Source organism: Uloborus diversus, chromosome 5, assembly GCF_026930045.1.
Source record: "Uloborus diversus isolate 005 chromosome 5, Udiv.v.3.1, whole genome shotgun sequence".
NCBI classification, from domain to species: Eukaryota; Metazoa; Arthropoda; class Arachnida; order Araneae; family Uloboridae; genus Uloborus; species Uloborus diversus.
Window position 1 is genome coordinate 60,031,768 of NC_072735.1, and position 27,840 is coordinate 60,059,607.

Here is a 27,840-nt window from a genome sequence, read left to right on the forward strand (position 1 = left end):
GTAATATTATGAAAACGTACTGTGAACAAATATAAAATGAAGGAACAAATGTCATAGTAAAAAATCAATACTAGTAAAAAACATCTATTGAATTGTCTCTAAGCCTGGAACTCATTTTTAGGCTCAACTTTCCTACAGTTGAAACTACTCTTTCTGAATTCACGCAGGTCGGTGGTACTACTGTTAACAATGCGTGATACCCCTCCTCTAATTTAATTGCCTAAAAGTATTTTATCTTCAAAAAAAAAATCGGTCTGTTGCATGTCATTTTTGGATAAACCCTTTTGTGTCAGTGCTTGTGTTTCTTTCTTATTGTGTGTTTTTCTATTATTCTTTTATTTTAAAGCTCGTTGAAATTTCTTTTCTGAGAGACGATACTTTTCCAATATTAACATCATTTTCTCTTGAACAGGATGGGTTTGTGTTTACTTTTTATTACTCCTTTCGTTTGAAATTTACGATAAACTTGACTAAATTTGATCTTGTTGGTTTCTATTATTCGTTTTAGCTTTCTTTTCAAAGTTCTTTGCAATTATATAACTATGTAAATATCTGAAAATATCTTTGAATTCGTGGAACCTATTTATGCTATTCCTCTATGCAAATTTTCAAGGCAATATATGATTTCTAAATATTATCTTGCCAAGCATAAAGCCAAATAGCGAGACGGCACAACAAACCAATACTGGTGCCAACAAACTGCCATTTGTAATGCTTACATGAAACACTTTTTGTCAAAATTTAGTACAGTTCAGACAAATATTTAAGAAAAAAAATCAAAAAGCATTCCTGCAATTGATGATTTGAACAAATTGTTCATCGGACAAGGGGGGTTCAAATTTACACTCGAAATTAACTTTCCCAAAAGGGAGAATGGAAAGGAATCAGGGGAAATGGCGATCAGGGAATGGAAAAAATAAATACATGGTGCACAAAATACTTTTGTTTAATGATATTCTATTAGTTCATTCTTTTGAAGCTAAATTTTTACATCAATAGATTGATTTCGGGGAAAATAAATGTACATTTAATGATTACGGTTCTGTATTATGGGAAAATAAATACATCTTACTACTATTATATATGCGAAAGTTTGTATGGATGTATGTATGTTTGTTACTCTTTCACGCAAAAACTACTGAACGGATTTTGATGAAACTTTACAATAATATAGCTTATGCATCAGAATAACACATAGGGTAGTTTTCGTCCCGTTATGGGGGGCAAAACCCCCTTTGGGGCATTAAAACACAATTTTCGTATAAATTCTCTAATATGGGGATGAAAAAATACTTGCACATATTTACATTATGTGTCCATCGAAAGCTCTGATTTTTCTGCTGAAGGTGGCACCTGTTCGAAATTTCTAAGTAGAATAAAAAACGAATTATGAGCTTTTTAGTTCCTTGTTCGAAGGCTTTCCTCAACTCAATACAGTATTTAGTGTATCATCTCAACTCCCTGTCGATAGCGAATATTGTTGTATTTTTTGACTATCTTTAATTTTGTGACTGTTCAAGGCTTTTCTCAAGTCAAATCTTGGAGTAAGATTTTTTTTGCACAAGATTGGCAAATAATACATGGATTTGGCTGATTATTTTCCATTTTAATGCAACTTTGAGGCAATTAATGCGTTGTTTTTTATTTATTTGTGTTGACTGGGTATTTAACCGATCAGCAGGAATCTAGCCAAACTTTTTTTGTGGAATCATTTCAATAGCTAAGGCATTTAGCAATTTTTTCAACTGTCGCCGTTTGTGAAGCTAAAGAGTACGTAATACTGTTTCTCGGTTTTCACCATGTAACCAAATATCGCTATTTCTTTAATATTTCTTTCTTAAAATTTGTTAACAGGTAAAATATTTCGCCAACTAAATCAACAAAATCCATAAACAGCACAAAAACTTCCATTAATTTGGCTTTGCGCACAATTTCAAACAATTGAAAAGTTTTTACTATTTATTGGAAACATTTCGGGTAGCAACATTTTATAATCACCAGGAGTATCTCAGTATTTGGCGACACTATCTCTTCGATGAAAGTTAGTAACACACAGTTTTACAAAGTAGGGAGGGGGAGCCTCATTTAAGGTATCCCAATACGATTAATGCAAATTTAATAACATTTTAAATCGCAGTAAGGGATTACGGGCGGTTAAGTTTTATTTCAATAGCAATATGAAAAAAGTTTTAGACTAAGTTCGAAAAAAAAAAGATAAATCTTTTTAAACAAATGAAGTTTCATTTCATATTTTGGAAATTCGTCAAATTTGTATATGCTTAAGTATCGTTTTTTCGTTTCTAAAAGAGTACTATTTTGTTCTTCATATTTATTGCCATTTTACTTTTATGGGTTAGGAAGGAGCTCGATTTTTAATGACGTCAAAGTTTTGAATTATTTCAGTTATAGCAGAGAACGAATAAAAGTAGCGATTGTTTCTCATAATTATTACAGACCCAGGCAACGCCAAGTATTTTTCCTACGTACAATTATCTGGTAACTAAATAAAGTTATGAAATAGAGTCTGCCCCCTACCCCCAGTCAAAGATTTATTTTTCGCCAGGAACGACCAAATACATGCAAACATTTTCTTTACAGCATCTTCTGTTCGGAATTAAAAATCATATCTTATGAATATAGATTAACCAAATATTTTACGCAGTTTCATAAACTTGGCAAGTCTCTGCCGAATGTGGTGAATTACTGCCGAATACTGTGGTCCTTTGGCGATTAATAATGGATTTGGATTTATTATTTTATATTTTAACGCTGCTTTTAATTACAAAAAAATAAAATGAAACTAAACAAAATGACATTTTAAAAACTTATTTGATAGGAAGAGTTATGACAACGTGTTCAGTACGAGTGTTTAAAAATTTTGGCGCTACAGCCATTACAAAAGTTGCATTAAAATGCAAAAATTCCGCGAAATTAATTTTGGAAAAAAGACCATTAAGTACTATGAGGTATTGAGGTTAAAATTAATCCACCAAATTAGTGGAACAACACTCTTAAATAACATTAAAACTACTATTAAAATGTAAATTAATCCACCAAGTTCATTTTTTATCTCCAGTCTTACCAGACGACTACGTCAGTGCATTGGCGAATTATTTAAAATTTTTATGAAACTTTTTTTTTTTGTGTGTGTATTTTTAAGGCTTAATGATGCTAATTAGGATTTTGTGGAATTAATGTCCCTATTTTAATGGCGACAATGGAGAATATTGTTCTTCCTTTTATTTTGTTTTTGATTTTTGATTTGTTTTTTATCCTAGCGGAGCTGTACTGATGAAGATTTTTGGAAATAATCATGACTGAGATTATCAGAGGGAAATGTTATTTGAAAACGCTGATAGAGACCATTCTAATAGAGACTTTTGGGACTATTGCGCGTTTTTTGTACTATTGTCCTCATTTAAATGGGAACTTAAAAAAAAATGTTGTCCTTACTCTGATTTTAATGGTATTTTCACTCTGAACCTTTTGGTATTGTAATCAGGACCGTTTACGTTATTTAGAAACAGTTGATTTCCTTCTGATAGGGATTTTAAAGGTTTGATGTTCTCACTCTAAAGCATGGGCGGATTTATGGGGGTCAGAGGGGGGCAATGCCCCTCCAGTTTTGGGAGGACTTTATGTAGTAACAACACATCTTCCAAAAATTTAAAAAAAAATCATTATTTTTTCGTTTTTGAATAGTTCAGAAGAGCATGGGTGGATTTATGGGGGGGGGGGGGGCAAAGGGGACAATGCTCCCCAGTTTTGGGAGGAGTTTATATAGTAACAACTTATCTTCCAAAATCTTTTAACAAAAAAAAATCATGATTTTTCTTTTTTGAATAGGAAGTTAAAGTTTATTTTTTCTTTTAAACTTAAAATAGCCGTTTCTTACAAAGTTTGAACAATACTGTACAAGTGTATAATCTACTACTCAATTTCAGAGGCTGAAAAGTGAAATTATTGATAGGTTCTAAAATCCCTGAAAAGAATTGGCGCAGTATAGCCTGCAAGGGCTCTTGAACCAAAAACCCAATCTAACCAACCAAACCTTGAAAATAATTAGACAAGTCTTTGAAACTCCTAAGCAAAGTGTGCTTCAATTTTATTTCTTATCAAGTGTATAAATTAAGAATTGTTCAAATGGGTAGTATGTTACTCTCTTGATACCTATTCTCTAAATCTGTGCACCATTTCTTTTAAAGTATTAACTTGCATCAGAAAGCACTTTTAAAGCATAAAACTTAAAAAAAAAAATTATTTGCCTATTATTTCCAATTAACCCTTATAAGACTTCAAAATGCTGAATTTTATATCCATTTTAGATAATTTCCTCCGGGGGAGTAGCCCCCGGGTCCCCTAAAACTGGAGACATTCTATATCCCACTTAAAAGGGAGCACTGCGTTACTCTCTTAATACCAGCCCCCTCTCTTTTAAGGTCAATTTAAAAAGGACAGCATAATTACACACAGTAATGAAAACGACACATAAAAAGTACAGAATGGCTTTACGCATCACAGAAAACAGACAAAAACATGGGAGGGGGGAGGGCAATTAAAAATGTTTCTCCAAAAAAAAAAAAAAAATCCTGCCCCCCCAGGAACTCAGTCCTAAATCCGCCTATGCTCTAAAGGAACATTTTTAGAATCAGGATTTGTTGTGATTGTTGACCATATTTTGGGACGATATACATTATACAATAATTTAGATAGCCGGTGTAGCGCTGGATATTATTTGACGGAGATTGGGATTACAAAGGAACTGTTTCACTTTATTTAGGAATAATTGACCTCACTCGAACTGGATTTTTTGACAATTACCCAAACTAACTTCTTTAGAATTCCTGAAGGTTTTCGTTATTTTTTTTATTTATTTATTTTTTTTTTTAATGTGTGATTTTTTTGGGTGTCTTCCCAGTTTCGCCGACATTTCATTTACCCACCTTCCCCCTGATTCTCAGTTTTAATCATACCTTTTGATACATTTAAAGGGGCAGGCAATTTGAAATGTCTGCGAAACTGGAGACAAACCATTTTTTGGTAACTATTTGACCTCTGCTTGTGTTGACCGTTAACTTGAATCGATTGAAAAAAAACTACATCAAAGTGAGCGAAGCCGCGGGTAAAAGCTAGTTTAAAATATAATTAGATTTTTAATAAGTTAAATTAAGTGAGAAAATTCTCGAATTGAAACTATTTATTAGCTTCAGTTAATACTGAAAATACCGGTATTTTCCTCAGCAAATACCGGTATTACGAAATTGCAAAATTTCTCAAAATACCAGTATTCGGTATACCGGGATATCGGTATTGCAATCCCTAATCCCTTTGCTTCTCACTGCCTCATATGTTACTTTTATGCAAAGTTGCATCAATATTTGCTAGGGGGAAAAGGCTTTTTTTTCTCTTTTGATGAAACTTTCTGTTCCAGAGAAACACGAGTGCTTCTTTTTTTAATAAAATTTGGAAGTGGTAGTTTTAATCAATTCTTTAGTCTCCAAAATTTGTGAAAAAACATGAGTTTGAATTTTTTTCGAAACAGCTGAATTGTAGTTTTCTAGTTTTTGTATTCAACCCCACGATTTGATATTAGACTACTAGAGCAAGATGCAAACCCCCCCCCCCCCCTCCCCCGTTTTTGTTTTGCGCACTTGAAAGGTAGATTTTCAACATCCACAGCCAAACACGTTATTGCAAGATGTGGATACGTGCTGAAAATTCAAATGATACAGTCGCCGCTAAAAGGAACATGGAGGAAAGTTTAGAATTATTTTTCTAACGATGAATCGGAAATTATTCAGAATTCTAATCTATTTTATTTTCGTTTATTAATGATAGCCCGAAAACTTCGATTAACAATATGAAACTAAATAATAACTGACGATATTTTACTATCGTGTTTCTGAACGGTCATTTGGCCATTTGGCCAATGTTAACAAAGCTCGACGCAAAGCTAAAAAATAGAATCAGAAACCAAAATTTGTTTGGAAACATGGGGCAGATGTTCAAAGCAGGAAGAAATATAGACAGATGTAGAATCGTTACGTCATGACCTCCAAGCACCCACCCTCTCGGCGTGGCTTAATTTTTTTCATTCTAAATATAAATTTTCTCTCCGCTGTTGTCCTGCGTTTTTAAAGCTTTGTTTTCTGTGTAAAAAATATCAAAACATTGTACCCCGTTGACGCAGTTAGAACATTTAAAAAAGCAACTATAAGTTAAAGGTTAAAATTAATCTTTTTCCGATCAAGAAAGCAAAAAAGTAGTAGTGTTTTAAAAAGGCATAAATTAACTACGTTTAGGATGTTTTTATTGTTTTTTTCCTCTTCCGATGGTACTATGTTTTTGTTGACTTGAAGCATTAACCTTGCTTTATTTTTTCTTAAATGGACAGTTTTATAATTTTCCTTCATTGAACTGGAAAAAAAACGGTGTCGTTCAGCCGGACCAGCGCAGCGGTTATATAATCAAGGCTTAATTTCTAACCAAAAAACTGCATCAACCCTACATTCTCTAGAATTTATATTTGTGCATAATTAAGTTACCGTAATTTACGTATGCAAAATCCGGACACTTTCCTCGTCTTGGGGCGGGGTGGGGGGATTGTTTCGCCGATCAACTTTTGATCATACTTGGCAAAAGAAGGGGGGGGGGTCGGCTATTTTTTCGTTTCATAGTAGAGCTTAAAATACTTTTTAAACACCTCATTTGTGTTTTGCTCAAAATGCTGTTAAAAATAAAATTCAAATTTTAATGCATTGAATATATCAAAAGGAAACTCTATTAACTTTGTGCTAAACTTTTTTTTATGCTATGTGCTAACTATGATTTAAGAAGTATACTTTTGCACCAAAACAAACTTAAAACAACATTTCTTCACTTTGAAATGAATTCCTCATAACCTCAAAATTTATGTGCTTCTGTGTTGTTCTCTTTTTGTTTTTGACCTACTTAGTTACACTATGATCAGTAGGGGGGGGGGGATAGTACAAGTCTTAAACGTGATTTTTAACAAGTAATACGAAACTTATTGAATTTAGAACTGAAGCTTAGAACAATATTAAAGTATTAATTATAAGTTATATATTAACATTTTCTGGATTAGCATAGCATCTTTAAAGAAGTTTCTTTTTCAAAGTCGAACCTGGGTTTGAAACCTGGACTGCCCATACAAAATCCACATCTGGTAAGCCTCTGAAATAACCTGTCAGAAAGAAAACGAGAAAGCAGTAGCGAAGCTCTGCTTCCAAACAATTAAAATAACTACGTATAGTTAAAATATAATCATTGTGAAGGCATTTCCTCTATGTTCTGAAATTGCATTTGAAAAAAATCTCGATTTTCTTTTCTTTTTAGGATCAATATGACCACTTATCTACCCACACTTTGAGAGGTATAGAGTTCCTTGAAAAATATAGCCAATTTATCAAAGATCGGTGTGCCATTGAAAATGAATATGCAAATAAACTCAGGTAGCTCATGTTCATATTAATTTTTAATCTTAAAAAATGGATGTAATGTTTACTAATTAGAATATATATTTATTTTTCAGGAAATTAACTAAAAATTATCATTTAAAGAAAAAGGCCGATGATGACTTGCAGTAAGTTTTTCGCTCAAATACTGAAATAACTTTATTTCTTTGTATGCATTTTATACAACAGTATTTTGATTCTTATCTATTTTAATCTTCAGTATAGCTGCTGAGAATTTTCTATTTATTACTAACTTAAATAGTATTTCTCACCTTTTGTAATTTTTTCGTTCCCCCCCCCCCCCCTTGATAAAACTTCAACAAAAAATTGGGGAGAGGGACTTATAAACTCTCTCGAAATTAAAAAGTTCCTCTCCGCAATTTTTTGTTGAATTTTTATCGAAGGTGGGGGGGAGAGAAACGCTCCCTCTAATTACTTATCCACCATACGCAATGGGAAAACAAGTGGCAATTTATATAAGGTTTTCTTCTGTAATTATTAAATTTGAATTTTAATAAGGAAGTTTATTCGTGTTAAAGTGCATACCAATTAAAATTTCTGATCGAATGCCATATTTTTGACAACAGTAGTGAATTCAGAGTGCTCAAATTACCTAAAACAGAAGACATTCACAAGGAGGCCATCTTTATTTTTAACATGCCAGAGTACAGGTCAGGGTCGAGGTTTATTTAGCAATGAAAACAAACATTATGTTGAACGAAAATAACCTCGTTATTCACCATAATACGTAGGTTTTTCAATTTTGTTAATCCATGGCTTGAAATTTTGTGCATTGAAAAATGGTATACGTCCTTTAAATTAACATCTTTTAACAAGCAAATACTGATGCCTTTAGACTACTTAGTAAGTAAAAAACTTACTGCATAGAACGTGCGTGCGAGAAACGCCGGATTTGCAAGTGCTTCGTATGGTTGATCGCGGGGAAATTAGCTTTCGTTCATAAAAAAATAAATGTTATATAAGTACAAGGAATTAAACAGCAACATTCTAACGTTCTTTATTCAGAATAAAAACGGCAATTAACGGTTATATTTTAGAAATTAAATTAATCGGATTCGCGAAAACGAACTCTTTACAAAAATCGCGATTGGCGAAAACGAACTCTTTACAAAAATCGCGATTGGCGAAAACGAAACCTTTTCGTACAAGATTCTAAAGGTTGCACTTTTCTGATCGTAAACATCTTTGTTACATTTCATTTTTCTTCTTTTGAAAATGCTCCCCCCCCCCCTCCAAGAAATTCGGCAAAGCATTTACGATTTTTCTCTTAAAGTAAGGAATCGACTTATATACACACGTATGTACTATACTTGTTTTTTACATTTCTCTTCGTGTCCATGATGACAAAACTGTGTGTTCATCTGTGAAGGAGAGTTAAAATTCATGCTGTGAAATTCAAAGTTTCCAATTTTTACATTTACTTAAAAAGAGCAATTAACATTAATTTCAACCTTATAATTTAGAGGTTTTGTAAATTGAATTGTAACCTTGAACAAAAGTAAACAGCATCTATTTATTTTATTTCATTTTTTATTTATTTTTTAATTTAAACAAACATATTTTTTTTTCTGTTTCATGTTTTTTTTTTTTTTTTGAATAAAATTTAAAATAATTTTTGAGAGATAATTTCCGATCTTTAAAATATTTCATATTGCATTTAAGTCATTTTCTTTCAGATACTCCACATGTAGGGCATTTGTTTTAATGATGAATGAAATTAATGACATGGCTGGGCAACATGAATTAATATCAGAAAATCTTAATCTTCTGGTTGTTAAAGAGATAAGCACTCTTTCAAAGGAGCTTAGAGACTTGAGAAAATCAGTAAGTCTATCTTAATGTATTGATGTTAGAATCTCATGAACATATTTTTTTTAGATAGTGTTTGAAATTTGTTGCAGTATTGTTGTTTCATTCAATTTGAATCTTTCAGCATCTACAAGAAGGAGCAAAACTACAGTCCAATATTCAGTCATCTTTAAATCATTTGGAAAAGGTACTTAGATATTTATTTCTGAGATTTGCCCAGTTGTTTTTTTTTTTTTTTGCTATCGAATAATTGCTTTATTAATGATATTTTAAATTCTTAGTGCAGCAGTGTGGAGCCGAGTCATCTTCAATATGGGTTGCAAAATCATTTGCATTCTTGTAATCCTTTAAGAGGAAAAAATTGAGTCCCCAATTATAAAGTAATTAATTATTATTACTGTATGAATATGAAAAGATGTTCCTCCCCTGTTTCAGCACTAAACTTAAGAGGAGGTGAACAAACTCATGTCACTGCAGATATGCACAAAAAAAAAATCCATTTTATTCTTTTTTTATTCCAATTTTAAACGAAATTTTCCTATAAGTTCCTAAATTTGGGAGCAAAAATTTCTGCCACACTTTATTTTTGTATGCAAGATTAACTCTATTAGAACTTTTTAAGTTAATTAGAACACCTGTAATTAACCTTTAAAGAAAAAAAACCTAAAGGCTTCTTGGTATATTTTTGTTAGTTAGCAACCATTTTGAGTCATATTGCTCATATTATGTTTTTTTTTGCACTTTTAAAGAGAAAGGAATGATTTTTTTCTACTAGTTTGTTGATTTTTCCTTTACATTTTCACTTTGATAATTTTGTTTTACCTTCTTTCATCTGATATATTTGTGGTGCATTATCAACCACTGGTTCTGATTTTATGGTGCGTCTACCAGTGTATGATCAAAAGCTGATAACATCTGAAATGAATTAGTTTACTGCAGAAGAGAAGATTTGTAATTAGACCGAGTACTGAGTGATGGCGACAGTTTCACTTACAATTCTAATACAATTGTAATTGGGACCTCTCATTTGTATTCTAAACTATTCATAACACAGGGGAACAAAAAAAAATGTTTTTCTTTGGTGCCCAGAGTTTGAGAACTGATTTTAGATATCTATAAGTGCTACTGTTTTACCCAAAATGTGCAGTTTTGACTCCATTTTGTGCACTTCTAAAGCAAGTATAGGCTTCTTAAACAAGGATTGCTTCTGGCATATTTACCCTATTGTCAGCCTACAGTCTAGTAATTTAAAGGAAAATTCACCAGATGCAGTAAAAGTTTGACAAGTTTAGTAATAAGGCTTCAACAAGTTAAGGTCAATTTGTAAGTTCCTGGTTTGCATATATTCGCTTTGGGCGATGTGTTATGAGCTGGATCTTTGTATACAATATTTTTCAGGACCCGATTAATATAGTGGGTAACCCGAAATAAACATTTTTTGGGGAGTCCTTTGAAGCCAAACCTTATAAACATAAACATTAATGGGAAATCACCAAGGGGGCCCATATAGGGGGACTCATGCCCCGCTTTGAGATTAGAACTTCCTTGCTTTTAGTACTTTTTTCTTTGAAAAAATATAAAAACATTTCTTTTCTAGCCATCAATGACTAAGTTAATAAAAATGTTAAATTTTAATAACTCTAATTTGTGCTGAAATCGGTTTTCATGGGGAAAATATTCTGCTAAACCATGGGGAAAATATCTGAGGCCCCCCTTAAAATTTTGCATATGGGTGCCCATGGAAACCACTATTTCAGGGGTGTTGAGGTGTTTTACCACTTGTTCAAAATATTGTTGGGATGCAGAGTATCCCACACTTAAGTACACGTAAAAAAGGTAAATAAATAAAAGAGAAAACTTAAGAAAATGGAAGGAAATTAAGGTAAAATTTTCTTAAGTAAGCATACTGCAATTTTAGTCATTTTGAGGCTCTTGAAAATTAGGGACCCATGTCTAAGAGCCTAATTGGACTGTTTGGTAATCAATCTCTTATTATTTGTACAATACAATAGGAATAAAAAAAGTCTATGTTTTGTATTTATTTGACCTATAGATGTACTTAAACCCGTTCTACGTATATTTAAATGTTATATCTTAGAAATTTGAGCTTCTGGACAAAAACTGATGTAATATTTGAACTCGGGGTACAAAATTCATTTGAAATCAGTTCAAAAAACCCCAGCAACAAAACCACTGTTCCCCTGTGATAATTAATTTCAATTTTAAAATGTCATTACCTCATAGTAACAGCAACATCAATCCATGGGTAGTAATAACAAAACTGATAAAAGCGTCCAAATGTTTTAGATTATTATAATCAGTCCCTCAACCCTCCTCAAAAAAGAAAAAAAAAAGGTAGCTATATAGTGGAGGGTAAAAAATCCGCAGAAGAAGGGAGAAGTCGTTTCAGATTTTAGGATTTTGTGGATTTCAGGCCATAATGAAACTAACTTTGAGCTATATCTTAAAATTGTAGAATGAAACAACAGTAAAAGCTTCGAAATATTCACAAATTACTTCCAAGGACACTTGAATAGTTTATAATCATTTTAAAAGATTTATGATAGCTAATTCTTTCAGCTATTACTTTAAAACCTTTTAAATCCAAAAGTAGGTATGAAAACACTTGATATTTATTTTCAATAGTTAAGTCATTCGTTTTCAACTAAAATGTCCAAAATCATCCACATTTTTCTTTTACATGCTGAATTGTTTGTATATTTTCCTTATATTTGTGTTTCTTTGATACGACTTGTCACGCGAAATATTAGCGTTTTGCTGTAAATTGCAGCAATCTTTTAGCATCTGCTTTCGGTTTACAATATTTCTTATTATTTCTTCAGTAGTACGCAATATAAAGCATATTAAGCAAAAGGATGTACTTTTTTTTTTTTTTTTTTTGAATAAAAGCGTTTTTATTTGACTGGCTCAACTTGCATATAATGCATTTTTATGAAACAGAAAGTATTATCCCCGAATTATGTGTCTGGACAAATAATCTTAGATAGTTATAGATCTAAATAAAGTAAAAATGAAAAAAATAAATTTGCACTGCAGAAAAAAAAGTTATTTATTAATTTATTTTATTATTATTATTATTATTATTATTATTATTGTTGTTGTTGTAATCAGAAGTAAAAATTGACGTGGATTTCTTTCAGTCGTTGGTAGATTTCATGTCAGGGGGTCGACGGATCTGAGGCGCTCCACTTGCTGTATTTATTTTCTCTGGATTGGTACATAAGATATAGATTGTTCTAAATAATATGATACAGTTCAATTAGAAAATTTTGGCTTTTTTGAATAAGAGACTGCCCAAATTTGGCATCACCTGGCTTGTATTGGTTTCTCCTTTTTTATGCTGTATTCTGACCTAGACCAACTGCAGTATAGGCTTTACAGACCATACAAGTACCCTAAACAACCCCAGGAAATCATTTTTTAATGTCATACCACTGAAGAAAAAGAAACATTCTGCTTTTTAAAAAAAAAAAATAAATATTGATTCTTTAAATAGTACACCTCCCCCTCAACATTACTTCTTTAGCTGCAAAGGATATTGACATTCTGTGAGTAATGCTGCTTTTCTCTTTATAGAATAAAAAATGCTATGAAAAATCTTTCAAAGAGTCGGAAAAAGCGAACGAAAATTATCAAAAAGCTCTTGCTGATCTTCATCTATCCAGGATAGAATTAGAAAAGGTACTGCTTATTTATTTATTATTTTTTAAGAGCTTGAAGCAGGTTACAGAATGTTTTTTTTTTTCGTCAGTTTGTTGATATCTTCTAAAGTGTTTCTTCGTCTACCTTTTCAGGCAAGGTTAAATAGTATATCGAAACAACAGGCCTCTGAAAACGCAAAAGTAGAGTATGAAGAGCAGTTACATATGACAAATGAAGCACAAAGACAACATTATTATGAACTAATGCCTAAAGTTTTTCAGGTATAAATTTTAGATTCTTTTGGTTAAAAAATTTAATGATGTCTATGTCCAGGTTTTGAAAAACTTTCTTGTTTTTTTGTAATATTATTGAACACCATGAAAAATGCTATCATATTTGTTTCGAAAATGTAATTTTTATTTCATTAGAAGGATGTATATTAAAATAATTTGTAAGAATGTATTAAGTTGTTTGAGTTATGTTGGAAATGCCTGAGTTTGTGGCTTATTTCTTGCTCTTTAAGTGGCTGTCCACAAGTGGTGTTGAGCTTTGAGGGAGGAGGAGGGTTTGTAAAATTGGGACAGTTTGTGACATGTGGGAGATTGGGGAAAGGGAGACATAAAAAGAGGTATGACATCATGCTATATTTTATAACAATGTGCTTATGAAGAACAGTGTGACATGTAGCAAAGGGAGGAAGGGGTAAGGCAAAGTGTGCCAGCAATACTTTAGTTTAAAAGTAAAAAAGGTTTTATTATTATTTTTTTACTCACAATTTATTTTTATTTGCTAATCTCAGTAAAGTTGTTACTACTCAAGGCACAACAGCCCGTAGACGCCAAAACCTACTGTGCCCATTTCAGTTTTTGTGACCAAGAACTTTGGGTTGCAAAGCAGGTGTTCGGGTTAGGTGGTCAGCCCAATGTGGAACCCCAGTGTTAGTTCCCAAGTACACTTGGTACTCATTTTATCAACCCACTGAAGGAGTGACAGACTGAATCGACTGTGCCCAGACCGGAATTTGAACCCAGGCCTGCACTGCAAAAGTGCAAAGCGCTAGCACTGAGCTTCCGAGCTGTTACACATTTCTCTAATGTGTGTTTTTGATTTTTTGACTAAGCATTAGGGGTGCGACATCGAAGTCGATGTTTTGGAAACATCAATATTTTTGTTAAAATATCGATGTTTTACTTTCGATGTTTTTAGACTATCGATGTTTTGGTTTTGATGTTTATCCGATGCTGATGTTTTTGCATTTTAATTGAAAATTATCAAAAAATTTGCTCCAATTTTCTTGCTAGGTAATTAAATTTACTTATGGAGTTGCCAAAAAAAAAATCTTTTTTTGCACCCGTTTTATAAGCACAATTTTTCTGTGTAGAGGATGATTTTTGGGAAGATCACTACAAGATAGTAGAAGATTAACTAGAGGGTGAAGAAGAGATCAAAGCTATTGGAAGAACCTGACACTAGTAGTCTGGTGCCAGAACTTGCAGTCTATTTCAAGGCTCCAGTTCTTAAACTAAAGGAAAATTCTATACGTATTTGATAGTGATAACAACTTCTGTTCCATCAGAAAGAGATGTTTCTCTGACTGTTGGGATAGTCTGCGAAAAGAGAAATGCCCTTCTGGGGGACAAATTAAAGAAACTTCTTTCTCTCCAAACTGTTAACACCAATATTCGGGATTACTTATCATTTCCCCCCAACGAGTCAACCCTCTATTACTTGCACTTTGTGCTTAATTATTAACTAACAGTACAACACATATTTCTTACTCTTAAAAATAATTGTTAGAGTTAATTTTTTATTTTTAAAATTATTAGCACAACTTTTTCTCATCATTCAACTGACTGTAAGTGCTATGATACATTTTTTTAGATTCTTTTTTGATGTAAATTTACTTTTAGTTTAATTCAGCTTGAAAATATTTCCTTATTATTATAACTAGTTTGTATTAACCGGTGCTTGTCTTATTATCAATTTTTGTCCTACTATAATATCAAGATGTTGCGAAATTATTCTTATTAAATTATACTCATGATTTTAGGTTCAGTATTTTCAATATATTCACGGATTACGTATTCTTTTGTATCGCTTAAATTAGTGTAGTATATTCAAAAATGTATGTTATACATTAATAAAAAGATCGATGTTTTAAAACATGGATGTTTGGAAGTATGGATATTTTTTGGTTGATGTATCAATACCATCGATGTTTTGAAAGATCTACGTTTTGCCATCGATGTATCTCCTCTACTAAGCATATAAATTAAGTGAACACTTTGAACTGCAAATACTTAGTCTGGCACTTCTGATTTTTGATGCTTATCTGGTATGATTAATTCTGATGAAAATAGGTATTAAATTATTATTTATATTTTGTTTTACAGGATTTACAAGATATGGATGAGAAAAGGATAATAAGTTTTCAGAATCTTATGAAACAGACAACTGCTGTTCAGCGACAAGTCATACCTTTTATCAACAAATGTTTGGATGAAATAGACCAAGCTGCAGATTCTATAGATCCTAAAGAAGTAAGTTAGTTTTTCTCTTTATTGTTTTAACTGACTTTAATTTTTTGACCTTTTGTAAGTTTCATTTATTCAAAACTTTTAGTAGAGTATTTACGCTAATCCTAGCTCTGCTTAATGTAAGATGCTGTGAATAATTTACTTTTCACCCTCTGTGTTTAGAATTTGTCATAATCTTATTGAGCCAGCAGTCAGGTTCGTTATGCAGGAGATCAGGAGCATAGACGTGCGCACAAGGTTTACCAGGGGTACCGCAGTGCCCCCATTAGCTCAAAGAAAGAAAGCAAAGGGAAAAAAATAAATAAAAATGAAGAAAAAACAAAACCATAGAAAACAATTTAAGATGCAGTAGCGTCATTGCGGGTGGAAGAGGAATTGAGTGGTAACTGCACTCTTTTTGACTCCCTTAAATGACGGGCCTAGATGCAGAGGTCAGAACCAATAGTGGTACCCCTATTACTGAAGCTCTGTGCACGCCTCTGATCCGGATGGGTGACCTCCCCCCTCCCCCCCCCCCCACTCACTGGCTTTGAGAAATGAATATATTTGCACATAAGTGAGACTTGTTTTTTCTCTCCTTTATTTTTGGACATTATTGCCATTGAGTAGCCCTTTGAACCCCCCTCCCCCGATTCTTGTCAAATTGCCAGTACAGTGAAACTTTGATAACTCGAACTTCGATGAGTTGAAAACTTCGATTACCCGAAGTGAATATTTATTCCCGTCTAACTGAATGGAGAATAAATGTTATATATTTTCGATAAGACGATTTCGTTGAGTCGAAATATTGGATAAGTTGAATTTTATTTCTTGAGTGTCGTCAAAGTTTCCTTGTTAACGTAACTCTATAAGTCGAAATCTTTTCTTTTTTTTTTTCTTCTTCTGAAAAAGTATGATCAAAAAGAAAGAAATCGGCGCCATTGCGTTGCATCAAAAGCCGTCTAGACAAAGTGGATCAAATAATTCTTTGAAATCAATTATTAGCACATAATTTGGCCATTTTTTTTTCAAATTATTGTTTACTTTATTTCCTTCCATGGAAAAGAAAACCTGCTCATGGGGGAAACCAAGGCTTTGATTAAGGACAGCCTGAAACTGGGACTTAAAAATTACAGAGAGGGGTGCGTATATTTGGAATTATGGAATAATTCCACTTTTAGTGAAAATGGGAGAGGGAGGATTATGGACTATTTTTGGGATTATGCGGTATTCTACAAAGCGGCTGGTCTTTCCAAGACTGATTTTTTTCCTTTCGTTTTTATAAAAATTCTAATGTTTCTTGTACCCTTTCATTGATTCCTGAACGTTTGGAATTGAACATTAAAATAGACTAATAGAATAATTAAAATTTTAATCTACAAAAAAAGTTGAATTTATTTGATTGTAGCATAGCAAAGATTAGGGAAATTTCATTAAAGTTTGATGTGCCTTTATAAGTTTTCAACAATTTTGAAAAATTGAAAAAAAATTGTTTCAATTGTTTATGCTTTTCCTCCCTATTTGATGCTTTAAAAAGTATCCAAGAACTATTTAACAAAAGAACAAATTTTTTCTGAAAGCAATGTTTTATAACAGAATTTCGTTTTAGAATATGTTTTTTTTTCCTGGTAAGTAAAAATTGTTATATCTAACGTAAAGTTATAAATGTGTTTTCCAACCTATTCAAACTCTAGAATTCATAGCATCATATTATACATTGATTAGGTCAAGTATATATTGTCGCATCAGAAGAACAGTAAGACATCTAATCCCAGGAATAATAATAAAATATCCTACTGGTGCTTTGAGGAGATGTTATATTATCTTTGATACATTATTCTATCACTTTGTTGATCATATTATAAATTTAATGGTTGTCATTGGTAGTATTTTATATTATTCTACAGTTTTGTTTTTGAATTCAATGAGGCAAATTTTTGATAACTAGAATTTTTTTCGCATTCCCTGCAACTTCAACTTATCTAAGTATCACTGTATATACAGTTGACTCTCTACTTAATGACTTTCAAGGGACCACAAAAAATTTTGCTTAAGTAGAATGCATCCTTAAATAGAGTGCTTTAAAACTATAGTGGAGCATCCGGGACCGTGAAAAGTCGTCTTACAATAGAGAAAATCGTTAAATAGACTGTCGTTAAACAGAGATCCAATTGTAGTTTCAATGCTTGATGAAATTCTAATGTACAAAGACATATTTAAAAAAAATTCATTTTTTTTTAATTTGACATTTTTAATGAATTATAATTTTTTATTCCTCATTAGTAAAAATCCCATATTGCTAGCCATATGCTGATACGACATGAATTATTTTTATGCATCAGATATAGTTAGTTTGTACAAAATTTTATGTTTTGAAATTTGTTTGCCATGCAATTAACTTTTTTTATTTTTGAGCAAAGTTTGTATTAATAATATTTCTGTCTATTCTAAACACTCTTTTCTTCGTGAACATTTTGCGATTGTTAAGGTTCCTCTGGCTTGTTTCGTTGCTTTTTTATATATATATATTTTAACTTGACTATATTTTCAGGTGTTTTTTGTTCTCAGGTTTGTGAATGTACCATATATTTAAAATTGTGCTAACACATTTCATCCTTTTTTTTTTTTTTTTTTTCTGAACAAATATTGATGATCTTATAACTAGCAGCAATCTATTTGTAATACTTAGAAATTTGGTTTTTCTGTTCTGATTTTTTTTTTTTTTTTTCAACTGACTGAAACACAGCAAGTGAGACACCATGGTATGCTGATTATCTCATAAGAAATAATGCTGATATTAGACTAGCAAACATTTGGTGTTTCAGAGTGTATAGTTCCAAACTAAAGAGAATAAAAAGGAAGAATTGAAGAAAAAATATTTTTTTAAAGTCCTTCTGTATGCTTAATGTTTCAAAATTTTATGTGGAAATCCACCTGGAATTTTAATCTTCTGCATATAATCTAAACCCATGGGTACAGTGGCACCTCCAATTTTCAGGTGCTGTACGGACCTATGAACCCAAAGATGAAGTTGGTAGGATTCAAACAAAATATGTTATTAAATGTTTGACTGAAGAACTTGAAATTTAATAAATTTTGTTGTCTTACAAATGTGTTAAATGGATTAGTGTAAAGTAGAGTAAAACATTTAAATGAAGTAAAAGTAAATAATCTGTTTAAAACCTTTAAACTAAATAGAACAATTAAACATATAATTTGAAAATAATATTTTTTAGATTGATTTTGTGCAAACTACACCTACCATTATGGTTTTAATCTCATGGTTGTTTTTTCTCATAGGACTGCAACATTGTGATTGGAAAATTAAAATCTGGATACTCTATCCCTGGTGATATAGTTTTGGAAGAACTTATACCCACTAAAATAACGGATACTGCCACATCTCCTCCAATATTATTACAGGGGAAAAGTGATACAATAAAGGGTACAATTTCAACACAAAAGATTAAGAAGAGGGGAGGACTTTTCTCCATTTTCAGTGCCAACAAGGTATTGCTGTTTTTGAACTAAATGCTCAACTTTTGTAGTTGATAGATATTTTGCCTGCTAGTATGTTATTATTTGAATGATATCTGTCGTTTAGTTTATATATTGATAAATAAGTATGTTCAGTTTTCCCAGAGTATATCATACCACATCACATGGTTTTTTAATGAGTTTCATTGTGGCTGTGTGAATCCCCCCCCCCCCCCCAAGCAACAGCTATAAGCCATGTTCTTTAAATTATGTTAGTTTAGCTGATGAATTTGTTCCTTCATCTTTTTTTTTTTATGTATGTAAATTCTTTTGTAACTATACTTTGTTTTTAAATCAGTGAACTCCTTTATGCATATTTTTCATATCATTCTTTATATTGTTTGCAAATCATCACAAAAGTTTTGAAGAAATATATTTTTAAAAAACAATTGTTTTCTCATACGAACTATTTTATAGCTTCTCTGGATGTATTACAACAAACTTAGTTAGTTCTGCTAATTTGAAGAATTATTCCATAATTATTACATAACATATTCAAACAAATTTGAGTCTGGAATTAAAATATGAAGGAAATAAGGTAAGTTTATATAGGGACCATTGTAAAATTGCAACCATTTTGTAAAAATTATTACAGTAAACAGAAATTATTCAAATATCAATGCTGTACTACAAATTAAGTTCTGGGTCATTCCATAGTGCAGTGATCAGCAACCTAAATTCTGTGCTGATCTACTTTCCAAGCTTGACCAACACTAAGATTGATTTCGGGGGAGGGGGGAGGAAATCTCCCCTCTCTGTGCCATTGGTAAAATGTTGTTCAAAACAATGTTTTCCCACTTAAAAAATTTCTACAACATTCAAACTGAGCTTGATCAGTAAATCTGTAATGACTCTTGTGGACATTTTTTGAAAACAAAAGTCAAAAATATTTTGTTTTTCTTTTCCTCTTAAATGTTAGAAACTGTAGCACTTCCAGCGTTAACAAGTTCTAAAAATGTTTTGAATAAACTTTGTTTTAGAAGTTGAGTCTTTTGCAGAAAATAATGTTTACTAATGGTACTCAGGACAAAAAAAAAAGAACAAGTTCTTGATTGTTGTAGCAAGCGACTGAAAACAAGCTCGAGATCAACGGTTTGCCTACACTGCCATAGTGACTAACATAACATTCGCAGCTAATTTTCTTACTCTTTTTACGTACACCGGGAATAAAAATATTTTTGTTTTTTTTTGGTTTAATATGCAGATTAAAAATATACAAGGTGACTATTTTTCTTTTCTATCAAGAATTTGGAGCAAAATAAGTGCTGGCAGGTATTTTTTCACCAAAAAAGGCATCGTCACTGACATAACATTTTTGCAACCTTGAGATACAATGTTTATGTTACAAGGCAAACGTTTCTGAAAGTTACGCAGGCATTTAAAATTGGCCGATATATTTGTAAGAGGTGAACAGTCTATTTTTAAAAATAAACTGCAGATTTTTTGCAGATGAATCTTTTTTGGCCCTTAATGGTACTTTTATGAAAAACTTCGTGACTAACGTAACCATCGAATAACAAGCAATGAATGCATATAAAAAAACTTTTTGTAATTAATATCTTGTTTTTATATTACTTTTACACCTTTTAGGAACCTTTTTTATGTTGCATTGTGGTTCTTTCTTAACTTTTTTTTTTCTATATTAGTGTAAGAAATTGAATTGAAGGATTCAGTTCAATTAACTCAATTTGAATGCGCGAAAAAAAAAAGAATGAATAAAAAAACTGCTTTTACTAAATGAATAAAATCATTTTTGAGCTAATTAAATCCTAAATATTGCTCTTTTAAAAAGTTAACTTTATACAAGTTGATATTTTCACCAAATTCTAGTATGAAGCTGATATACTAGTTATCGTCATAAGAAACTCCGTAGTACTTTTCAACAGCATATCATTTTGTAAAGTTTACTGATTCATTGAACAAATAGTGTTCAGCATCCTGAATTAAAATGTAATATTGAAAAAAAATATTCGAATATTTTTGCGGAAAGCATTTTAATTCGAGAAATCACAGCAAATCTTTAAATTTCTAAATGATCATTCATGCATTTTCTGAAATATACTGCTGCAGCGCTTATTGTAACTGCATCATGTAACATCTTCAAATGGTTTCCAACGAGCTGCCATTACTTCATTTTAGTAATAGGTGGAGATAGAGACATTCTCCTTTGTTAAGACTGTTTTTCTATTTTCTTAATTCTTTAGCTTGGATTCTTGTGTTGAATGCACATTCAGCAGAGTACTCATTTTGCTTTACTCACCTTTTTTTTTTTTCAAATAATAATTCTTTAAATTGAAAGTATCTTTTTAAAGACCTTTAAAAAAGTTTTTTTTTTACGTAGACAGAAGGTCTACAATGTAATATTACTGTATTTTTCACCCTAAATATTTTTAATCAATACTTATATCTACTTATTCAAAATTGTTCATGAAAATATTACATTAAATTGAATATGTTTTAAATATTAGCAGTCATTTTTAAAATGTTACGTTAGTCACATGCAAACTGTTACATTAGTCACAGCTCATATGTTATGTTAGTCACACTAATTATTTTATATGTACTGATACTAAAATAAGTATTTTGCACTTTTTAAGTAGATGTAACACAGTTGTAAGTAAATAAAAGTGCTGTCTGGTTTAATCATCTGGTTTAGTTTTTAAGCAGTTCATTTTCGTGACTAACGTAAATATTTTCAGTGAAATAACCAAACTAATTAAAATACTTATCTTATAATGTATGCAAAAAGAGCAGTCAATTTTATTGGGGCAACATCTAATCTTTTAGAATAAACATAGTTCTTTTAAAAATTTGCAAAAAATTTTACATTACACAAAACACTTAGATGCTTTTTTTTTTTTTTTTTTTTTTTTTTTTTTTTTTTTTTTTGTGTGTGTGTGTGTATGCTAAGCCTTTTCTACAACCTCGCATGTTTAGAGCCAGAAAAAAAACACCGAGTGAAATTTTCGCAAACTGTTACTAGATTTATGTACTAGAAAGTATGCTGAACGAAATGATAGGTCACAATTAGGGCTTTTAGAGAAAAAAAAATTCTGAAGTTGAGGTTGACATTTCTATGGAATGACCCTTCTTTGCATTTTTGCCATTTTATTAAGTATTATTTTCTTCTAATTTTAGTTTTATAAACTCACTAAAAATCTTTCCAACTTCAACCAAAGTTACTAAGATTGTGAATTCTTCACATTTTTTAAAAGTCATTCAGTCTGCTATTTCTAATTTGAATATCTATATTGAAACAAACTATATTCTGTAATTATATGCAGTGATGTTCCCATCTATTTTTCTGAGGATATACTCCCAGTAATCCATTACTCTCAATATGTGTATGTGATGGTATGAATAATGTGTCATAATACGAAGAATTTTGATGCTTGAGGGTATAAGCTGTATGTCTAAAAAATGTTTGAGAATATATGGCATATATGGAGATATGGCATATATGGCCCTATGGGAACACCCCTGGTTATATGTGGTGGTTTAAGAGAGCTATTGCTTTATAAAAAGACAAAAAAAATTCTAAAAGATTTTGAGGTATCTTTATTTATTTATTTTAATATCATTTTGGAACTTAGTTGTCTATTTGGACTTTTCCATTGTTTAAGTGTATCATCAGTGATTTTATGCTGTTGTATTATAATATTTGACAGTGATGTTTTATTTTGGAAATTAGTACATATATAGCAACTTGTAGCTAATTATTTGAATGCTTCAATGTTTTTGAGAAGTTTAATATTACTTTTAAAAAAATTATGTACTAACACTGAAGTTGATCACTCTGAATGGAATGCACAACTTTTTTTAAATTTGTGTTTAAAGAGATTTTTGAAATTGTTTCTGAATGTTTGTTACATTTTTTAAAAGTGTGTTGTATGAATGCCCTTTGTGATATGCTTATTTTCATATGAAATGAATGAATAATTATGTAAATGAATTAGCTTTCTCTATCATCATTAAAAAAATTAAATTTTGTGTTTTTATTTCCTCTTTACCTATGCTCTTTTCTCTCTCTTGCTGGAAAATCTTCCTTAAATTACTGAGTAAGTAACAAGTTCAGCTTAACTTTCTTTGTCTTCAAAAATGTTAGTTTGTACTCTTGCCTTAATCTTAGATAAATTGCTTTGTTCAGAATTAAATTGAAAATTTTGAGGCGTGAGATTTTTAAGTTTTTGGAAAAGTACTATAATTACTGTTTATTTTATTAGAACTATTTATTTTCTCTTACTGTGAATCAAATATATTTAAAATTTTGGTATATTTTGTAAGTTTAACATGAGAAAGAATCATGTGGAACTTGGTACTTCAAAGCTGAAAAGGCTGCAACAAAACTTCTACTTACAGAAGTTAAATTTGTAAAGCTTAGTTTTTGGTCTTGGTTATGCATAGAAAAAATATTCTGTCAATAAAAACTTCAATCACTATCATGTAAATGCATTTCTGGAAAATGCTGAGGTATATATTAAAAAATTAAACGCTATGCAATTTAACCATAAGAAAAAACATAGATAATCTACAAGTCCATTTCTTATGGTTACTTAGTGTTGTACATAGCATTTATTCATTTTCTGAAGCACTCAATTGTACTAAAAATTCCTCTATAAGTTTAATGGCTTTTCTGTTTAATGCTTATTTTCTTAGCATATAAAAACCAAAAGTGCTTTGGAGGAAACACATTAATGGATGACTGTTTTGCTTTACACCAATTTAGAGATTGTTCTTAAAAATTTCTCTTTATGATTTTGGGGAAGTTAAAAACACCTAGGTGTATAATGAATATCACTAAAAGTTCATGTTATTACCAGAAGAACAATGAAGTACAAATTAAATCAGCAAAGAAATAATGGGTTAAAAAATTGATTTAAAAATTGGAAAAGGAATGAAAAAGCTGCTTTTTTTATCAACCCGTTGATAAGATACTTGGAGGATAGCAACCTTCCAAACATTCACACTAATTTTGAATAACCATTTTTTACTAATCTTTTACTCGCAAACTTCCCTGAAGAAAATCTTTCATTAGGAAACTTGTGTAAATCAAAATATTTAATTAGAAAACCTGATGAAGAAAAATATTTAGTTAGAAAACTTGAAGAAAAATATTTAATTAGAAAACTTGTGTGAAAAAAGTGAAGTAAAATGTTTTTATTTTAAACTTTTCAAAATGCCTTAGACTTAACCAGAATATTGTATAAAACAAAAGGAAATTTTCTTACTCAATATTACATAGGATAATTTTCAATGTTTTTGTGTGCATCAATAATCTTAAAATGTCTGTGCTTTGTGTTGTAGTTTTTTAATTTTCTTTGCAAATGAGACCCGTGTAAAAAGTTTTCCTCATTACTACATTGTAAATTGTTTTTGTAGAATAATAATGATGAATTCAAGGATGACTACAGTGATTTACCACCTAACCAAAGGAAGAAAAAACTCGGTCAAAAAATTGATAACATATCTGTTCAAATCTCCCAAGAAACTGCTACAAAGTGAGTTCTCCATTTGTGATGTGCTCAAAATTTTTTCATCTCAATAACTTATGTTATTTTTATAATAGCTTGCGTTTTTTTTTTTTTTAAGAAAGTAATTTAAAAACAATCAAGTTAAACCAAATTTATAAAAATTAAATTTACTTAACACTTAATCCGTACTTAAAGTATTGTCTATAAGTATTGGGAAGTAAACAAGTAATTAACACAAAGAGAAAATAAGGTTTCTGAAGTTATTTTGTGTGTATAAAAAGAGTGCTCTTGTAAAATTGGCGTTGGTTAATCTATTTCAAAAGTGTATGTACTCAACAATGTTCAACTTCTTGTTTTCAAAAATCCTTTCCATCTGTGTACATGACTTAGAACTAAACAGCAGAATTTCTTCCTGCAGTCTGCAACATAAATTAAATAAGCTCAACATAGTCTGCAAGATGAACCAACATTATATTAATCGTAAAGTCTAAATCAGCACTGAGAAATGCTGAAAAATGCTGCCAAAGAATTATATCAAAGGAAATACACATGAATCTTTGCTCGCTGAAATGTGAAATTATTTTTTTTAAAAAAGGTTTAAGTTTTTTTACCCCAACTGAGCAATAGTCAGCATACTTTCTCAATAAGCTGTGGCATATGTTGCAGCATCATGCAGTTTCTGCTACCCGAACTCAAAATAGTTATTAATTTACACAATTTAATAATTTTGATATTAATGTATATCTGCTTCTTAAATCAGGAATTGCATTTTGTTTTCTTACTATTTAGTAAAAATGAAAAATTAAATTTTAATATTTTAGTTGTTTATTTGTTTAAGAATAAATATTGCTTTCTAAACACTTTATTCTTCTACACATGCAGAAAGGAAGTTGTCAGGAGTTTAGTGTGTCAAAGAGAGCAGAGTCCACGTTCTATTTCTTCTGTGTATTCTTCACCTTTTTGCCAATGTGATAACAAAATTGTTTTTATTTTTAAAAAAGCCGTAAATAATTTGTTGCAGCTTGTCAATCACATTTCCTTTCTTGAAGACATTTTGAGAAATGATGTGTGCAAGAAATTAAAATTTAATAATATTTATGCATTTTGCGTAGTTTTTTCATTTTTTCCTTTCAGAGATGGGCTCTTAAAAATGAAAGCAGCATATGAACAAAATCCAGCTCTTGGCGATCCAGTAAGCATTGAACAACAACTACCGGAAATCAATTCTAGGATAGAAAAACTTCAAAGCCAGTTGCATAAATATCAGGTTGCTGTCTTACCCGCTTGCAGCTTTATTTGCTTTTGCTTTTTCTACATGTTGCTTTTTTTCTTTCTTACCTCATCATTCTTAAATCTTAATCTAAAGCAATTATGTTTAATATATTTACATTTACTTTGGATAAAAACTTTTATCCAAAGTAAATGGGAAAATGTTTAGTTCATTAATAATTTTAGTTATTTTTATTTCTTCCATTCAATTTCCTTATTTTCTCATTATGTTTTGCATAATTTGCTCCATCTTGTATTCAATATTTTCCCCCTATCTTTTTCTTGTCTTGCAATTTTGATATGAACATTATTGTTTTAGTTCTGTAAGATCATATCTGCTTTTGAAAAAAAAGATTTGAATAAGAGTAATATACAGTAAAACCCCTCCTAACGGACACCCCTCAAAAGCGTACACCCTTCTTATGTGGACAATTTTTTATTACCCAGTTCCAATGCAAATAACGTTATTAAACCCCTGTCCTGCGGACACCTCTCTATTGCAGACAAAAAAAAATTGTCCTGTTAGTGTCCACGTTAGAGGGATTTTACTGTATATGTAACTTTCTATCATTTAAAATTTTATATTATGCTCTCTAGAACATGTAGGGTTAAGAAAATAACATTTTTAAGAGTACAATGTTATTGTTTTTTGACTTATTTACTTTGACCAAAAAGGCTAATCCATTTAGAAAACCCATACTGATCCAGCTCTCTCTTTTCTTTTAATATAATGAAGCAAAGAGTGAAGGTACTACAGTTGGTCTGTTTTTGAACATGGTAACAACTAAGGACCTTTGAGGGATAGAAAAGAATTGCAATGTGAAGCAGTTCCATTAAGAAAAAATATGATAAACTTTATAAAAAAACTTTAAAGCTTTTATCATGTTTCTGAAATCAAAACATGCTTTTTCTGGAGAAAAGTAATTTTATTCTCATAAGGTAAAAAAGTTAGTTTTATAAAAAATTGTATTATATTTGTTTTCAAACCTAAAAGCTCAGTATACCTTCATCCTATCTCATTGAATTGGTAAGATAAAGATCTTTCTTAAAGTTGGTAATGATGAATATGTATAATGGTTAAAAAATCCTTTACACATAGCCTAGAACTCACTCTAACATCACAAGAGATTATTATTTAAAAGCGTGCCTTGAATTTTAGTTTGTTAATTTTCAATCATTTGTCTTTCAGGGTTATTTGGCTGATGCAGAAGGAAAAACACTTACTACAGATGTGCAGATAAAGAATGGAAATAACATCTCTGAGGATAACATATCTAGGAGCACATCAAATTCTAGTGTTAATCATACGAACAAATCTGCAGCTCCAGCTGTACCTTTGCCACGAGAGTATGTCAAGTAACTTTCTAATTTTATGTAGTATGGAATTTCATAAATTAGGCTTTAAAATCTTATTATAGAACGATTCAGTTATGAAAAATTATAGCAGAGTGGAATTTCAAAAAGTGTTATGATGAAATGAGAACTATCAAAACCTAAGCTTATTTTAGAATGGAAAATCTTTTAGGGTGTGCTCAACGATACTATTACTGTCAGACCTGCAAAGGGATTTGTTGGTTCACAAGAAAATATGTACACAAACTAAACTTATTAAAAAAAGTGATTATTCTTGAGTATAGGCAAAAATGAATGGGGGGCGGGGGGTTACTAGCAGCTACCATAGCAGTTTAAAAGGACACTGTTGCATTTATATACATGTTTTATCAACCACAAAAACACTAGTAGAGTGGCGATCATTTAAATATTTTAACTATTTACTGTCATTTTACTATTAGTAGCCCACCTCAATAAATACCTCTGAATAATTGGTAATTTCATCTTTGATGATCATTGATAGCATCTCAGATTTTGATTTCTAAAAACACATAAAGTTTCTTCATAATATTAACTGATTAAAGGTCCCAAGGATTACCGGTTCCTCCTTTAAAAAAATCCTGTAAGCGCCCCTGATTATACTAAAATGATTTCAACTGATTTACTTTGTACCCATTTCACTATTTTGTTCAAAAGTTTTCTAATATCAGTAATGATATGACTTTCTTCTAGAAAGAGCTTTTATCA

The 27,840-nt window shown here is 30.9% G+C and overlaps 1 protein-coding gene across 1 annotated transcript in view; it reads left to right on the forward strand.

The window, feature by feature from the left end:
• LOC129222263 (formin-binding protein 1 homolog) overlaps positions 1-27,840 on the forward strand; it is an 85,969-nt gene that overhangs the window by 56,955 nt on the left and 1,174 nt on the right. Inside the window, exons 2-12 of the mRNA XM_054856742.1 lie at positions 7,357-7,472; positions 7,553-7,603; positions 9,173-9,320; positions 9,430-9,492; positions 12,903-13,007; positions 13,121-13,249; positions 15,362-15,508; positions 18,785-18,994; positions 24,401-24,519; positions 25,627-25,759; positions 26,951-27,108. Coding sequence (XP_054712717.1) covers positions 7,357-7,472; positions 7,553-7,603; positions 9,173-9,320; positions 9,430-9,492; positions 12,903-13,007; positions 13,121-13,249; positions 15,362-15,508; positions 18,785-18,994; positions 24,401-24,519; positions 25,627-25,759; positions 26,951-27,108 — 1,379 coding nt within the window. The remainder of the gene's footprint in view (positions 1-7,356; positions 7,473-7,552; positions 7,604-9,172; positions 9,321-9,429; positions 9,493-12,902; positions 13,008-13,120; positions 13,250-15,361; positions 15,509-18,784; positions 18,995-24,400; positions 24,520-25,626; positions 25,760-26,950; positions 27,109-27,840) is intronic.